This window comes from Myotis myotis, unplaced genomic scaffold, assembly GCF_014108235.1.
Source record: "Myotis myotis isolate mMyoMyo1 unplaced genomic scaffold, mMyoMyo1.p scaffold_m19_p_19, whole genome shotgun sequence".
Classification (NCBI taxonomy): Eukaryota; Metazoa; Chordata; class Mammalia; order Chiroptera; family Vespertilionidae; genus Myotis; species Myotis myotis.
In genome coordinates, this window is record NW_023416323.1 from 30,784,823 (window position 1) to 30,801,084 (window position 16,262).

The 16,262-nt window shown below is 50.0% G+C and overlaps 2 protein-coding genes across 5 annotated transcripts in view; one reads left to right on the forward strand and one right to left on the reverse strand.

The window, feature by feature from the left end:
* Positions 1–26: 26 nt before the first annotated feature.
* On the reverse strand, positions 27–14,019 carry TSNAXIP1 (translin associated factor X interacting protein 1). Its single transcript, XM_036346230.1, has 16 exons — positions 13,499–14,019; positions 10,225–10,324; positions 6,248–6,363; positions 5,974–6,100; positions 4,698–4,791; positions 3,761–3,957; positions 2,997–3,132; positions 2,404–2,573; positions 2,165–2,324; positions 1,948–2,078; positions 1,658–1,786; positions 1,360–1,509; positions 1,154–1,263; positions 830–956; positions 618–724; positions 27–409 (listed from the first exon to the last, which is right to left on the reverse strand). The coding sequence occupies exons 1-16, from the start codon at positions 13,543–13,545 to the stop codon at positions 169–171; spliced, it is 2,142 nt and encodes a 713-aa protein (XP_036202123.1). The 5' UTR covers positions 13,546–14,019; the 3' UTR covers positions 27–168.
* Positions 14,020–14,044: 25 nt separating this feature from the next.
* Positions 14,045–16,262, forward strand: part of RANBP10 (RAN binding protein 10) — an 85,128-nt gene continuing 82,910 nt past the window's right edge. Inside the window, exons 1-2 of one of the 4 annotated variants that reach the window (XM_036346233.1) lie at positions 14,045–14,390; positions 15,178–15,289. In XM_036346233.1, coding sequence (XP_036202126.1) covers positions 14,156–14,390; positions 15,178–15,289 — 347 coding nt within the window. In that variant the 5' untranslated portion in view covers positions 14,045–14,155. Of the gene's footprint in view, positions 14,391–14,904; positions 15,003–15,177; positions 15,290–16,262 lie in introns of those variants that run through there. The other 3 variants (XM_036346231.1, XM_036346232.1, XM_036346237.1) reach the window with 3 other exon arrangements.

The window sequence follows — 16,262 nt, forward strand, 5'->3', positions numbered from 1 at the left end:
TAAATAAATAAACAAATAAATAAATGTCACAGAGAGGATCTGTTGTATTTTGATCAATATCCTGGGACCAGCTCCTCCCCTTAACTCCCCAGCATAACCCAGAGAATAGCATGGGTTCAGACAAACAATTTTATACTAAAAGTCAGGGGTTAGCTGCCCACAGTGGTCCTAGCTTGCAGGCTCCTGCTCCCGAGGTCCCTTGCGCCTGATGTCGATTATTTGAAGTCGTTCCAGGACAGTCCGGACCTGTGCCACAACGTTCTCTTGATTCTCCTCACTCTCCTCTGGCACTTCTATCACGGGGACCTGGAAGGCCTGGTTCAGATAGCTGTTCAGGGTCTGCTTGTCCAGGCTGGGATCGATGATCATCAGGCTCTCACGTAATTTGGGTAGGGTCACCTCTTCACGGCTGCCCCATAGTAAAAGGGAGAGATAGATAGGCCTTGACACCCCTCTCACACACCCAAGACCTCAGGATGCCTTTCTCCCAGGTTTGAGCAATATATATAATGTCCGGCAGCAAGCTTAGTACACAGGGAGACCCAGGGGCTTGAGATGCCACCCTGTGGCCCAGTCTGTGGGACTTGTCTATGGCTGAGGGCCCCAGGGTCACTCACAGTTCCAGGCCCAGCTCTTGCTTTAGCTCCTGTAGGTACTCATCCTTTTCAGACATGTACTGGTCCCACAGCTTGTGCACAAAGGGCATAGTCTGGCCTTCGTCATCCTGGGAGGGGCCAAGACAGGATGATGGCACATGGGCTAGAGTCTAACAAACTAGGGCAGGGCTGGGCAAGTTCCTGGATACCAACCCCCCTATTTACCCACCCACCTCCACAAACAATGAGCGGTAGTTGAGCAAGTCTGCATTGCTGCTGTTGATATGCCAGCCCCCTGCCTCCATCAGCTCCTGAATTTTGTCTTCCTTCTTTAAGGGGAAGGTATTCTTGAGCACAGTGCTGTGAGAGACACAAGGGCCTGGCTGAGGCCTGCCCATCCATCTCCCTGCACCCTTTTGCCAGCCCCACGAGTGCTCAAAAGTAGCCAGCACTGAGGCTGTGGCCTTCCCACGAGGATCCCTTTCCCCTGCACATCTGGGAGCCTGGCCAGCGGGGATGTCAGGCAGAACTTGGAGGTGGCCTGGCTGGCCTCTTACCTTAACTGCTCCATGGTTAGTACCCCCTCGTTCTGATTGTCAACATTTGTCAACTCCTTCAGCAGCTGTGTTACTGTCTCCTTCTGCTTGATATACACACTTTCGCTCTTCTGCAGGGAGGGAAGCACTAACTTGCATCTTGTAGGGGTAAAGACAGAGCTGGCCTATCCTGGGGACAAAGGGTGGAGGGCCAGACCCAAGCTCACCTTTTCCATCAAGATTTCATAGAACTGACGCATGAGCTCATTGGAGCGGAAGAGCTTAATATTTTCAAAAATCGTGTAAGCCCAGTCCATGGCATCAGACCCAAAGCGAGACTCCAGGAATTTGAAGAAGAAATCTGAGAACTTATCTTTCTGCAGTGTAGGGGAAGATTGCTTTGTTACCCGTCCCATGGTTAGTTGGCCCTCCACCCTGCTTCCTAGCACCTCGATGGAATCCTCCCCACACCCCTCCCAGGATAACTCGAGGCCATGCCTGGCTAGATGGCTGGTGAGATCTGACCTGTTCCTCAGTGAGACGTTCCTTCCAGGCATCCTTGAGGAGGTTTATCACATCCTTCTTGGTTGGCTTCTTATTCCGCACAACGCCATCAAACCGAAGAAAAGAGGGGAGGATAGATTCCTGATAGCCCTGGAAGAGAGAGAGTCAGCCCATCGCTGAGCTCACCTATGGCCCCAACCTTAAGCAGGGCAGAGTCCCAGAGGGTTCCCCCAGAACCTCAAGTCTTCTCAGCAGCAAGGCCTGGCCATCCTGACTGGCCACAAGTCTCTTGAGCCCTGGGGCTCCCCTACCAGACCCTGGAAGAAGTCTTTCTCCCGGAGCAGCCCCTCGCCAATCTCCTCCAGGAGCACATCCACCAGCTGGTCACTGTTCTTGCCCTCAGCCAGCATGTGCCAGCGCTCTGGACCCCCAGCCACTACATCTGCAGGTGGAGAGAGGAAGCTGGAGTCTGGACCATGCACTTGAGCAGTCCTTGGAACCCCAATTACCTTCAGTGGCCATCATTACCTTCGCACTTGATCCAGTCAGGCCGTGGTGTGGAGGTGCCCTGGATCTCCTGCAGCTCAGTGTAAAACTGGTCCCGTTCCTTCAGTGTCGTCATGTGCAACTGCAGCAGTATCTCATGCTCCTTGCGGACCTCTTCATAGTCATCTCTCAGGCTTTCCAGCTGTGGGCAAGGTGATTGGTCCTTGCTACCCACCTGCATGACCCTGCCCTACCTGCCTGGCTTGCCTGCCCACCAGCACCTGCTCCTGCAGATCCTTGTTGGTCTTCTCCTGCATTTCAAAATCCCTCCTGGGCACCACATCTCCAAAATTGGCCTTCATGGTGTTGAGCTCCATCTGGGTGCGGGCCAGGTCTTGCCGGGTCATCTTCAGAGCCAGTGCTAACTTCACGGGGTCCTCCCCCCAGACGCCTGCCAGGAGGCCTGGCAGCTCGAATCACCCTGGCTCTGGGGCCTATAGCCCAGGTCAGGGTTAGAGTGTCCCTTGGGGCATATCCCAGGTCCTTCTGCTCTCCATGCTTGGGAATCCCTGGGTCTTCCCCACAGTGTTACCAGCCTATAGCTGAGGACTTGGAGAAACCCAGGACAAGGGGTACCAGGTCTATCGTGCGCAGGCTGCCTCAGCTGCCAGAAATTGTATCCCACTTAAACAATGAGTCTGATCCTCAGTCCAGCTCAGAAGATCCATAGACCAAGATGGCAGCAGGAACATCTCCCATCACGAATGGGCACACACTGAGCATATATGAGGAGAGCTGAATGAATGGGAGTGAGTAATAAGAGCAACTTCTCTCTAGCACTTCCTCAGGGGAGAGAACCCCACCTTGGGTTTACCTGGGGACTGGGCTAGTGACATATCTTCCCGCTGGTACCGTAGCTCATTCAGGTCTGCGATGAGGATCTTGCGGGCATCTCGCTCAGTGAGGTAGCGCAGGTACTCCTCAGCCAAGCTCTTCCTCAGTTTGGTCACCTGTTGGGAAGGTGGCCGCATGGTCAGGGGCTAAGTCACCACAGGGGATGGGATGTGTGCTGAGTGGCCCCATCAAGGCCTGGGAACAAGAAAGCTAGAGGAAGAGTGGCCACTTTAAGAATCAGCAAAGCGCCGAAACCGGTTTGGCTTAGTGGATAGAGCGTTGGCCTGCGGACTGAAAGGTCCCAGGTTCGATTCCCGTCAAGGGCATGTACCTGGGTTGCGGGCATATCCCCAGTAGGAGATGTGCAGGAGGCGGCTGATCGATGTTTCTCTCCCATCGATGTTTCTAACTCTCTATCTCTCTCCCTTCCTCTCTGTAAAAAATCAATAAAATATATTAAAAAAAAAAAAAGAATCAGCAAAGTGCTGATGTGTCCTCTTGTGGAAAAAGTCTGGCAGTTAAGGAGCAGAACTTTGCTGGCATTTGGGGCCACACGGAGCTAGTGCTGAGCCAAAGCAGAGTGTGGAGGTAGCAGGAGCTCTGAGGAGGTGGTGGCTCAGTGTGTCCTTCCAGGCAGAAGGGTGGAGGGAGTTAAGGAGTCCCCTCAGCCCCACGGCCTGGGGTCATCCCTGGGGGGGGGGGGGCCGGGTTCAGGGAGCTGGTCACCATAGTGCTCCCTTTCACCTCGCTCTGCAATGAGATCTTCTCCTCATTCTTTTTGTCAATGAGTTTTAGCAGACCCATCTTCTCTTTCTTCAGCATAGAGATTTCGGATCTCTCTTCAGCCCTCATGGCCAGGATCCTCTCGTTGCAGTCCTCATTCACTGTAACAAGCTTGGCCTTCAGGGGTTCCAGAGCCCGAATCTCCTCCCTCTGGTGGGCTAAGCAGGGGCAGGTGGGAGAGAACCTTTAGGGCCAGGGAGAACAGCCAGGAGAAACTAATCCTAAGGTCTCAATGAGTGGCTAAGTCCCTTGAAAACTCTAGGAGTATACTCATGCCTTGTGGCCCCTACTTAAGACCTTGCACTTGCTTTTAAACCAGGACAGAGTCCAGATGAGGACTGGGGTCTCGCCTATGCCCTTTTCCCCTACAGCCTTTACTCCAGCAGCTGCACCAGGCCTAGCACCTCCTGAGCCTGGTCGGAGAGCCTTCTTACTTCTCAGAGGCACTCACTCCCTCCTGAGATCACTCTCAATGGGAAAGATGCTCTGTTTCCTACAGATACTGCCTCTCCATGCTTCCCAAGGATAGGAGATGGCCAGGTGCCCTGTCTTAGGACAGTGGAAGCAAAAAGGCTAAGCAGGGCTTGGTGACCTCAAGGCTCAGTTAGGCCCTTGCTAGTTTGGCTCAGTGGATAGAGCATCAGCCTTCGGACTGAAGGTTCCCGGGTTCGATTCCAGTCAAGGGCACATGCCTGAGTTGTGGGCTCGGTCCCCAGTGTGGGGCATGCAGAAGGCAGTCAACCAATGATTCTCTCTCATCATTGATGTTTCTATCTCTCTCTACCTCTCCCTTCCTCCCTGAAAACCAAAAAAAGGCTCAGTTAGTAGCTGCCCCAGAGCTGCTGCAGAGTCCTCTGCCTCTTCCGGTCTGGGCCTAGGCGGGAGGCTGCAGTCTTACCCAGCATCATCTCATATGCATTCTTGATGGAGGAGAGCAGTGGCTTGTACGTTTTGAAGTCCTCTATGAAGAACTCAAAGATCTCTCTGTAAGGCTGGTAAGAAAAAGGAACCTGTTACCTCCTCCTGACCTATAGGTGCCACCCTCAGTGGAGCCTGAGTTTTTCTTTACTTGGCTTAGAATAATTCTAGCATGAAGCTGCCGGGTGGCCCACATTCAAGTAAAGGCCCCAGGCATCACCCAAATTTCTCCTCGTGCCAGGGAGCTGAGGGGCAGCTCTGTTCCTCTCAATTGCTCTCCGGAGGCCTCTCCTGGTGCTGTCTCTGAGACGGGGCAGATGACCTGGGTCAGGATCTCCCGCCTCTGTACCCGAGCCCCCTATCTGGCTCTCCAGGCAGCCAGCCAGCCTCCATGCACTGTGCCTCATTTGGACTCCCATCAGAACCCACCCACCCCCATCTTATAGCCCTGTGGGAGCTGGAGAAGATTCAAAGGCTCTGACCTTGCATTCTGACCTCCAAGTAGAGGTGTGGTTTCCCGTCCCCCTTAGACACACAGGAAGATTTTAGAGGCAGCACTGTATACTGGAATGAGCACAGGCTCCCAAATCAGCCCTGGGTTTGAATCCCATCCCCACCACTTCATAACCATATGGCTTCTCCAAGCTTCTGCTTCCATTGGGAAGTTACTTTCAGCCTGTGAGCTCTTATATAAGGCCCCACCCAGGACCTGGCACTCCGATGGTGCTCAGCAAATGCTTCCATCAGTGACTAAGTCAGAAGTGAGGCATTCCCCATCACCATCCCTGTTTTAGTAGGGATTTGGCAATTCCCTCCCTAGTACGTACCAGAATCTAGGCTGCATCTACATTTCTCTTTATGCATCTGGGCTAAGTTCCTGGAGCTTGGGGCTGTTGTCACTGGAATGGTGGACGCTGTAGGACCCCTGCTTGCCAAACTGTCAGGATTCAAGCTCCATTCACTGATATCCAATGACCCAAGCTGGGCACTGGGGATCACAGCTGAAGGGACTGGAGGCAGCACCCATGCACCTGACTCAGGTGAAACTCAAGCCTCAGGAGAGGTTTGGTTCCATACAGGCAGCCTTTCCTGCTCACTGGGTTTGTCACAGAACATGTTTCTCTTACCAGGAAAGGGAACCCAAAAGACTGGGAGTGGCTGGTCTCTCCTGAAGGTCTCAAGTGCTCAGTGCTAGCGAGTAAGGTTTCTTCCTGCCCCTCTCCCTGCCCTCCCTACAGTAATTCTGTGGCTCTGACCTGTAGCCTCAGCTCCTGGGAAGAATCCGTGCTCAGATCCAGCAGGAGGAGCTCCTTGCGGAGGTAGTTCTCTAGCTGCTCCAGGAACCTCGGCTTGGTAGTGCCCAGGGTACTCCGCTTCCAGCCACTACAGGGGGTGGTGGGCTATTGTAATGGGCCCAGCACAAGGCCCTTGCATTCTCAGTCTGGGGCAGCACACTCCCCTGAGCTATCTCTCTGGGCCCAATATGGGGTCTGTACCAGCCCATCCACCATCTGGCTGACCCTGGCTTACCCTATTTTCTTCCGGTAGTCATCCGTACGGGGCTTTCGATTATGCAGAATGGTCTGGCCAGTGGCGTATGTGGGCCATGGGGACAGGTAGCCACAAATGGAGGACTGACAAGAGGTCTACAGGAAGGGACAGGTGGGGTTACTATGGCAATATTGCTTCCCTTCCTGCTGCTCCTCTCCATCCTCTTCCGTCCACTTGTGATTTTCCCCCAACATCTTTTTTTAAATATGTTTTTATTGATACCCCAACACCTCTTAATATAGTTCATAATTATGATGGTGGGTCATAAAATGATACGGGGCTTAGTTTAAATACCAGATCACCCCTTTTTAGCTGTGTGACCACAGGCTTAACTTGTGAGTTTCTGCATCTGTGAAATGGGGATGGTTGTAGTTCCCATCACACTGTATTGATTTGAGGACACAATGAGAAAGCATGAAGAGTGAGTTACAGATTCAGGCGCCTCCTAGGAACTCAGTAAAGGTCAGCTATTCTCTTCTGAAGGTATGTCAGTTTGTATTGGACACCTGCACTATAAAAACAGATGTGAGTACTGGGCAGGACCAGCCTGTGCCCCCATAACACAGTCTAGCTAAAGAGACAGAGAGAGAGAGAGAGAGAGAGAGAGCGTGAGCGCGCGCAGGCCCAGCCTCAGGCCTGGACTGACACAAACAAGATTGCAGAGATGGCAGCAGGGTGAGCTGTGGACCCTGGGAGGAGAGTGGCCTGTATACCCTGGGGGAGGAGATAGGGAAGGTGGTGGGAGTACCCTCAAGGAGTGGTATCTTATTTTGAACCTTAAGCAGGGGTAGGGAGAGGAAATAGTAGTATATATGGGCTTGTTTTACTTTTCATGAAATACTCAAAATATAGGAGGGGAAAAAATGACCTCTGGCCCAGTGAAGCCCACTTCTAGAATTCATCCAGTCATCCATCACACATTTCTGGGTCCATAGTACATGCCAGCCCCTGCTGGGTTCTAGGAACATGAGGAAAAATGAGGGTATGATTGGATTGGGGTGACAGGTGAGCTGATAATCACAAGTCAGCAGGTAGTGACTGAAGCCAATGCAGGGGCCCAGGGGTGGCTGGTCATTTTATTTATTTATTTATATTATTATTTTTTAAAAAATATATTTGTATTGATTTCAGAGAGGAAGGTAGATGGAGAGACAAACATCAATGATGAGAGAGAACCATTGACTGGCTGCCTCCCGCACTGGGGATGGAGCCCGCAACCCAGGCATGTGCCCCAACCTGGAATTGAACTGTGACCTCCTGGTTCATAGATTGACACTCAACCAATGAGCCACGTAGGCTGGGCATATTTTATTTTTTGATGGTATGAAGAAAATTTATTCAGGGCATCTGTGAACAGATGGGCAGAAACCTAAAATGGCATCTGCCTCTGGCTAGTCATTTTAAAGGAGGAGGTGATGATGTCAGTGATGTTCAGTAAAGCTTAAAGGAGTGCATGGGCAGAGCTGAGTCCACTCTGGGAGACGGCGTGTGGTGGTGGGGGGACGACACAAAAACTGCCTGGGTAGCACCAACTTCTCAGGGAAACAGCAGGAGTTTAGAGCAGCCTGGCGGAGGCTGAGGCAGCCAGTGCAGAGGAGGACAGAGATGGAGCAGCAGCTTCATGCACAAGGGCGGTCCTCAAAGCCTTCCTATGACTGTGACAAAATTAGAAAGCTCCTATGTGCCTAAAAATAGAAAATTGTTAAGCAGCCATGAAATGTTTACCAAGAGGTTAAAAATGGAACTATACTAAATATAATGCTATAGCTCTAAAGGTTAATTAAGGCCTGCAATCAAGGGAAAAGCAGGTAAAAATGAAAAAACAAAAAAAGATGGAGGAAATAATCCAGAAAGCTACCAGCCATTATTATTCTCTAATGACAGGCCTATGGATCCTTATTTGTCTATAACTGTACATTTTTCAAAATTTTCTACAATGTACATACATTACTTTCAAATTTAAAAGAAAATGGAATTATTGAATTCAATGCTGAATTTAATATTAAAGCCCCCTCTGTGGCCCTGAGCCCAGCCAGGATCTCCTGGGATGGAGAGGCCAGGCCCACCTTCCATGCGCAGCATATCCAGGTTCTAGGAGTCCTTCCAGGCTAATGGTAACTGGCTCCTGACTCTCCTAAGTGTGGAAATGCCACTGTCTCCTTGGGCTCTTCCTTGCATTCCATTAGTTCTACATGTTTATCTTATCTTGGGATCATTCATTCTTTCCCTAAATAATTTTGGAAAGACTAGTATATAGTAAGTCATGTTGCTAGCTCCCAGGGAGGACTCCAGCCTCTGGGGGGAGCCTGGATTGATCTATCTCTGTATCTCCAGAATCAATGGTATGGTATGTCACACTCTTCACAATCTTAAGGTGCACTAGTAAATATTGTGTAATAAATATATAAGGGAGCACAATAATTTAGCATGGATGAAAGACATAATAAAAACAAAACTGTTGCTCTATGGTTATATATGTTTACACATACTTTTCGTGGGTCAAGAATACTCTGCCCTGGTCGGTGTGGGTGTGGCTCAGGTAGTTGAGCATCATCCAGTGCACCAAAAGGTCATGGTCAGGACACAATCCTGGGTTGTGGGCTCCATCCCCAGTGTGGGGTGTGCAGGAGGCAGCCGATCAATGATTCTCTCTCATCATTAATGTTTGCCTCTCTCTCCCTCTCCCTTTCTCTCTGAAATCAATTAAAAAAAGTTTTTCATACTTTCATAGGCCAGTCCACGTGTTCTGACATTTCTGCCAGGAGAAAACGTGGCCACCCTACTTTGATTCCTGGGCATGTGCTGCTTCTTGGCCTGGTTATTAACAGCTAGGAAGGCCTCTGCAAGCTGGTAGCTAGGTGACGTTCCTGGTGCTACAAGCTCTCTGCTTCCCCCTGCAGGTGAAAATGTGAAGGGCGGCCTGGGGGTGAGAGGAATACAGGAAGGAACAATGCCCCCTGGTGGATGAGCCTAGAGTAGCAGCCGCCCACAGAAGATAAGGAGTGCAAAGAGCCCCACCTCAGGTCCACTGAGTAGGTGGCAGCTGAGGAGGAACTGGGAGTGGGAATCCTAAGTCATTGGGTCTTGTGGGGCCATGGCTGTACTTGGTCTCCCCAAAGGGTCCACATTACGCCCTTTACCTCCTTGGAGTCAAGGTTCTCATGTTGGGTGTCCCCAACCTCACAAAGTGTGTGGTCCTTGTGTCCCCAAATCCTCCACACAAAATATACTCACAGGAGGAAAAACACCACACAGCCCACAGTGCTCCACTGTGAGCTGGAGTTATGAGTTCGTTCAAATGTGTTTTTTTAATATGTGAGATTTGGAAAATGGCTGTTACTGATTAAATAACTATCTTATGATCATATCAACAAAAGCCCTAAATTACTTAATAAGACAGCATTCATATTTATATAAAAACTTTAAAGAACAGGAATGAAGGAAGGAAGTTTTCTGAGGCTTCTATAGAGTCTCTACTTCCAACCCCGAGCCCACAATGCAATGGAGGGACATCCTTTCACTTCTGTCTTCACACACCTCCTTGTAGCATTTCTGGAGCACATATGGCAACCACTCAAGTACCTTATCAGGCACCTGGGTCATAAAGACAAGAAGTCACAGCCCTGAAGGACCTTGGCAGATCTGCACAGTTCCTGGCACATGGCAGGCTGGATGAAGAAATGAGGTCCACTCCAGAATGCTGAGTTGCAGGTGATGGTGTCTATGGGCACGGGCTGAGTCTCTCTCTGCTGAGGAGTCTGGGATGAGGTGTGGCAAGTGTGCACATTCTTACCCCAGAGCCTGGTGGCCCTGGCCTCTGTGAACTGAAATCCCCTGGTGGGAGAAGCTATTTGATGGGGCATGTTCCAGGTGGGTGGTGTTTTTGGATTGCAAAGAGGGAAAAGATAAGATCTGGGGTCTGACATCTGGGGTTCCAATAGGACATCACCACTAACCAGTGTCTTCCGTTTCTGAGAAAGCTTGCGTTTCTCGGCATTATAGGTTTCTGTTAGTAAGTTCTCATCTACGGTCACTCTTGAAGACTGCAGGTGTATTCTGCACAGAGAAGGGGAAGAAAGCAGTTGGTGACAACGCCCTGATGGGGGAGAGATCTATAAGACATGACCTCCTCCAGCCTCAGAGCCAGTCTCTGGGTCTTCCCAGTGCTGCCTCCAGATTCTCAGAGATGCTGCCAACAAGCTCCTGGTCCTGAGCCCAAACCATTTTCCTACATTGCCAGAAACCTCATCATCAGAGTCTCACCAACTCCTGCAGTGGTAGGATACCCTCACCTTGAACCCATGGAACCCTGTGGGCCTATACTTCCACTCTGTTCAGCTGTGGCTGAGATGACAGTTTAATGTATGTGACTGGCACACTCTGGGGGTGTGATACCAAAGGCAGGTGTAATAGGGCAAGAAGCACAGGGTCTGGAGTCTGAAAGCCAGGGTTGGAATCTCAATTCTCCACTTATTGGCTGATAGGACCTGGGGGCTGACCTCTGTGGTTCCAACACAACCTCCCTTGGGCAAGTCATTTAACCTCTCTAAGCCTAGTTTCCTCAAAAGGAAATGGAGATAATTCTTGCTTTTCCTATCTCATAAAATTGCTGTGAAGTTTAAATAAGAGCAAAAGAGATAAGTAAAAATAGCCTGTAAACTGCAAGGAGCTGTACAGATGTTATTTTTGACAGCAGGATGGGAGAAAAGTAGATCCAAGGAGGTTTTTAACTCCTAGGCCTCTTAGGAGAGCCATCCTTGTTCAAGCGAGGCAGGCACTTAGGTGTCAACAGGGAGGGCTGCATGTGAACAGCCGATCTAGGTGGAACTAAAGAAAGAAGTAATCCCCGCAATCCATGGTGGGGGTGATTTATGCTGCCAGAGAGACTTGTGTCTTTATTTCTCTTGCTAGCTGATGATCTTGGGTGTGTGGTTTAACCTCTGAAACTCAGTGTCTTTGTCCATAAAAGTGAGACTAGGACTAGTCAAACTCCAGAGAAGTTGAAAGCAGTAACATGAACCCACTTGGGAAACCCTGCCCTACATGGAGCAGTGACACCCTAAACTTCAGTCCTCTGTTGTCTCTAAACCAAACAAGTGTGAGGAAACCATGTCGTGTAAGCAGCTGGTGTGGAAAAGGAAGGGTTTTGCCCAGATGTTCATGGGTTTGAGACAGGATACAGCAGCTCAACCCCTCAGCTCACTAGGTTAAATCAATACCTTTCTGTCAAGACTAATCAATTTTTCCAGACTCTGTTCTTGTTCCTGTTGGAGTTCCTACATAAAGCAAGGTAAGCAAGAAAATTATGAGGAACTCTCCAAATCCTGAGAGGCTGCCAAGTGGAAAAGCTCAGTATGTAGCAGATATTAGTTTGAATGTCAAAGGAGACAACAGTCCAAAAAAGACTTGCAAATAATAATAACTTTAAAAATACCTGGTAGAGACAATATACTTATCCAAAAAGCTTAGGATGCTCTTTAATATTTTATTTTTATTGAATTTATTGGGATGACATTGGTTAATAAAATTATATAGGTTTCAGAGGTACAATTCTATAATATACCATCTGTATATTGTATGTTCACCACCCCAAGCTCCTTTAGTACTATATTAAATATTTCACACCACTTCTCAGGCAAAACAGGAAACAGAGATCTATATTTCTACTTTAAAGTAGATAAAACAGAGTTACTTAACTAATGGTAGGCAGTGGGTTTGTCAGGGGGTAATTATGTCCTGGTATTGAGTGAACTCAAGCACTGAGTTCCATCCACCAAGCCACTGTGCCCAGGATTTGAGGATGAAAGGGGAAAGCCAATGTGGACGAGAAACCAGCCCCAGGGAAGTGCACAATTCAAAGGTCCCTTTTAAAGCAGCGGTCGCCAACCTTTCAGACCTCATGAACCACCAGTGGTTTTAGAGGGTCCTCCTGACATGTCCACAGTACGAAGGTCTGGCCTATCCCTCATCACTCTGACTCTGCTCTAAGAGGAGGTGGAGGAGGGCGCCCTACACTGTGCCTCTAAGGCAAACAGTGAACCTGGCTGAATGCACATCATTAAATATTGGTGAACGAAGAACCAGGACAGGAAGGAATGATGTTTTGTACTGCCACCAAATTCAGCCTCACAATTACATTATGCTTCCTTAAAAGGAACCAAGACGCTCTTTCTGAGTCTATTTCATGTCCTTTCCAAACATGGCTGCAGCTTTCTAAATCATTCCTGGCTGGGTAACAACACTGAAGCCTACTGTCTGGTTCTTGTAGACTCATTTTTAGCTCTGGAACAAATAATCACACTGGCACTTAATTTCCCGACTTTCGTAGGCTTTCTCTGTCAAGGAAGCCAGACCTTGAAGGATTAGAGTTTAGGTGAGATCAGGTGTTTTGCTTTTGTAATGAACAGAAGGGAGAAACTACATTCATTCAACACTTACTAAATGCCTATTATATGCAAAAGCTATGATGAGAGCATCACCTATTCTGCTTATGTGTCCCCAGTGATGTGTTTGATGTGGGCTGCATCATCCCCATGTTTGAAATATGGAAGCAGAGGTCTGGAACTTTAAGGACCTTCTCTGAGGTCCCAAATCTAAAAAAAACTAGCCAAAGTTTTTGCTTTAATCCTTATACTTTGCGTCCTTCCTGGCTAACAGCTTGTTTTTTTTTTTCAATGCTTAGAGGCTACACCTATAAATACAGACAGTAGTTACCCTGAGGTTGTGGAATGCACCGATCAGATTAGAGTCAGCCAGCAATTTGACAAGCATTTTTGTCACAAGCCCGTGGGTGAAGAGGCAGTTTATCCAACAGCTTGGGTTCAGTCCCACATGGCTGGATTCAAATCCTAGTTCCACCACTTACAAACATGTGTAAAACACATGATCTCTCTAGGCTTCTATTTCTTCATTTATAAAATGGTTATATTACTACCTCATAGAGTTGTGAAGGTTAAATGTAGTATATAACTCACTTGTCATATAATATACACTCAGTATAAACAAGCTGGCTGTTACTAATGATGAAGTGTGTCTGTCCTTTTGCTAGCAAGTAATGTCCTCACTGGGCTGACAAGTCATTGGGATTCTGTTTCGGCACCACTGATCCTGTGGGGCTGGAGCCCTAGAGTCAATGAACAGAGGCGGGAAGTTCCGAGGTCCGGATCAGGTACCATTTCCTTTTTCTGTACTCAAGCCCTCATCTCTGCCCTCAGCCGGGCCAGCGCCTACCTCGACGAGGTCGCCAAGCTGGATCTCTGTGGCGCAGAGGAGGCCATCACCTTCCAACAACCCGGCAGCTAGCACCCGCGGCCTGGGAAGCTATGGTAGTGTACAACCCGTCGCCATGGCGACCAGGCCCCGGCAGCAGAGCCGCGCGAGCGGGGTCAGTGCTGTGCCATGCCCTCGCGCCTCTTGCCCGTGGTTGGAAGGCCAACTAGCAAAAGTGGTCTAGGAGCCGGGAGTGGGACCCCCTCAGAATCAATCACTACAGCATACTTGACTCTAGCTACCAGACCCGAGAATCGGGGATAAACATTAGACCCTGGAGGAGGGAGCTGAACTGAGAGGCCAGAGCCGCGTTGCAAGCGGGAATTGTAGTTTTCAGTGTCCCGAAGTTTCGGCCGAACAGGCCTACGGCTGAACAAGTCTGAACTACATTTCCCAAAGTTCCTTGCCATCCCGAGTCGGACTGCCTCTGTAGAGCTCTGCATTGTGGGATATAGAGTTCGAAATGTGGCGAGGCGTGGCCGTGTTGAAAGAGAAGTGCCGGACTCGGACTCGGTTTCCCTGCGGCTCCGGTAGACTTGCGGATCATTGGCTGAGCGGTGCGGATCTGGTCCCGCTCCTCCCCGCCTCCAGTGACACAATAGCTGATCTCCCTCCAAGATGGCGGCGGCGACGGCGGACCGGGGAGCTGGGAGCCCGCAGGCTGGCGACTCCTCCGGCGGGGGCGCTGGGGGCGGGCTGCCGTCCCCAGGGGAGCAGGAGCTGAGCCGGCGCCTGCAGCGCCTGTACCCCGCGGTCAACCAGCACGAGACGCCGCTGCCGCGCTCCTGGAGCCCCAAGGACAAGTACAACTACATCGGCCTCTCCCAGGGTAACCTCCGCGTCCACTACAAAGGTATTAGCCTGTTTGGCAGAGGGAGGAAAAGGCCAGAGTGTCTGCCCAGTGGCTGTGCTGCCCAGCCCTTACCCCATCACGTCCCTTCTCCGGCCCTGTGCTCCGAGTTAGGCCCTAGTCCCTGCGGGTGTCCAGCGTGGTGGGGCTGACCAGGCCGAGGCTGGAGTGCCTAGTCTGCTCTGCCCTGAAACACCCGATGTCAAAGAACTGCAACAGGTGTGACCAGACCCAGTGCACGGTTGGACCTTCCACCCGAGGGCCTTCCTGCTTGTCCTGGGATAGCTCCAACTCCAGCTGGGCCCTTCTTACCACTGCTTGGTTTCAGCAGTGTCTGAAGAAAGGGGTAAAGGGATAGTCACATTTTCTCCCCGAGCCAGAGGCCCATGGGCTTGCTGATCTGCCAGACTCCCAGACTGGTCCTGGGGTTCTGTGCTAAAGTTGGCGGGGGGGGGGGGGGGGGGTGTGTGTGCCTCCTCCCCTGCTCTCCCAGGTGGGCTGTCTGTATTCTGGAGAGTCTAGATTGCAGGCAGTTTTGGGAAATCTCTCTCATGTATCCATATTGCCTGTACCCTCCTTTGGTTTGTGTGGGAGGGTTGCTGTTCTCAGGAGGAGGTGAGCCAAAGGTGGGAGGTTTATGTGTTTGTTCAGTTGTCTAATTATTCCTTAGACTGTGTCAGAGCCTCCTCTGGCCATGGAGTGGTGAAGTTGCCATGATCAGAGAAGAATGAGGTGTCTGCCCATTTGCATTTCCTTGCGCTGAAATTTATCCCTTGCCTTCTCTAATTAGGTCATGGCAAAAATCACAAAGATGCAGCCTCAGTGCGTGCCACCCATCCCATACCTGCTGCCTGTGGCATTTATTACTTTGAGGTGAAGATTGTCAGCAAAGGAAGAGATGGGTAAGCCCCTCCTTACCACCTTCTTTCCCCCAACACCAAGCTGTTCCCTGTGGTCAGAGTTCGAAGTCTCCTGGCTGACACTTGTGAATGTTGTGAACCTCCGAGCCACATGGGTCTGGGCTGCCTCTGTTACCTGACTAGGCATCGCCTGGTTTAAGCATCAGCCCTTGATGACAACTAGATCCATTCCGGGCAGAGGAGGGGACTTCTCTTTAGTGATGAGCTATCTCATAGGTCAGAGAAACAAGTAACAAGTTTGCATTAACCATTCAGCACTCGAAATGGGGTTCCCCCCCACTGAAGGTTGGTGTTTGTGACTTCCCTCCTTTTCATACTCTTACTGCATTCAAGGTTCATTTTATGGCATTTAGTCATGTAGAGGCCCCAGTAGCCTTCAAAGGGGTAATAGAGTCTCTACCGCATTCATCAAAACTGTGGCAGCGACTGGCCTGTCATCTCAGGGTAAACAGCATGCACATGGTCAGAATCAGCTGACTTTATGCTGCTCATAAACTTGTTTTTCTGTCCAGGGACTTGAACACCAGTTGAACCAGCTTTAGGAAGGCCCTCATTAAAGTCAGCATTAGGGAGGTTCCCTATTTTATGGTGATCTAAGCAGACAAAAGGCATCAGAAGGAAGAGTTTTCATTTTTCTTCTTCCTTTTTCTTCTCCCAGTCTCCCTTTTTTCCAGTGATTGTGACAAAGCAGGTGTCTAAGTTATGAAATAACATGATTGCAACTGTCTTGGAAAGGCTTTCCTCATCAGACCTGAAGTCTGGTGTGGGAAGTTTGCCAACCCCCTCAGTGACCTTTGTGCTAACCCTGAATATGTGTTTTTGAGTATTCAGAATACTTTCTCTCTCCTAGGAACTGTCCCCTTGTGGTGCCAAAGGGCTGTACTGGGGACAGGATGGCCAGTCAGAGCTTTGCCTGCTTCCTCGGTGACGTCGTAACATCCCTGCCTGAGAGGGT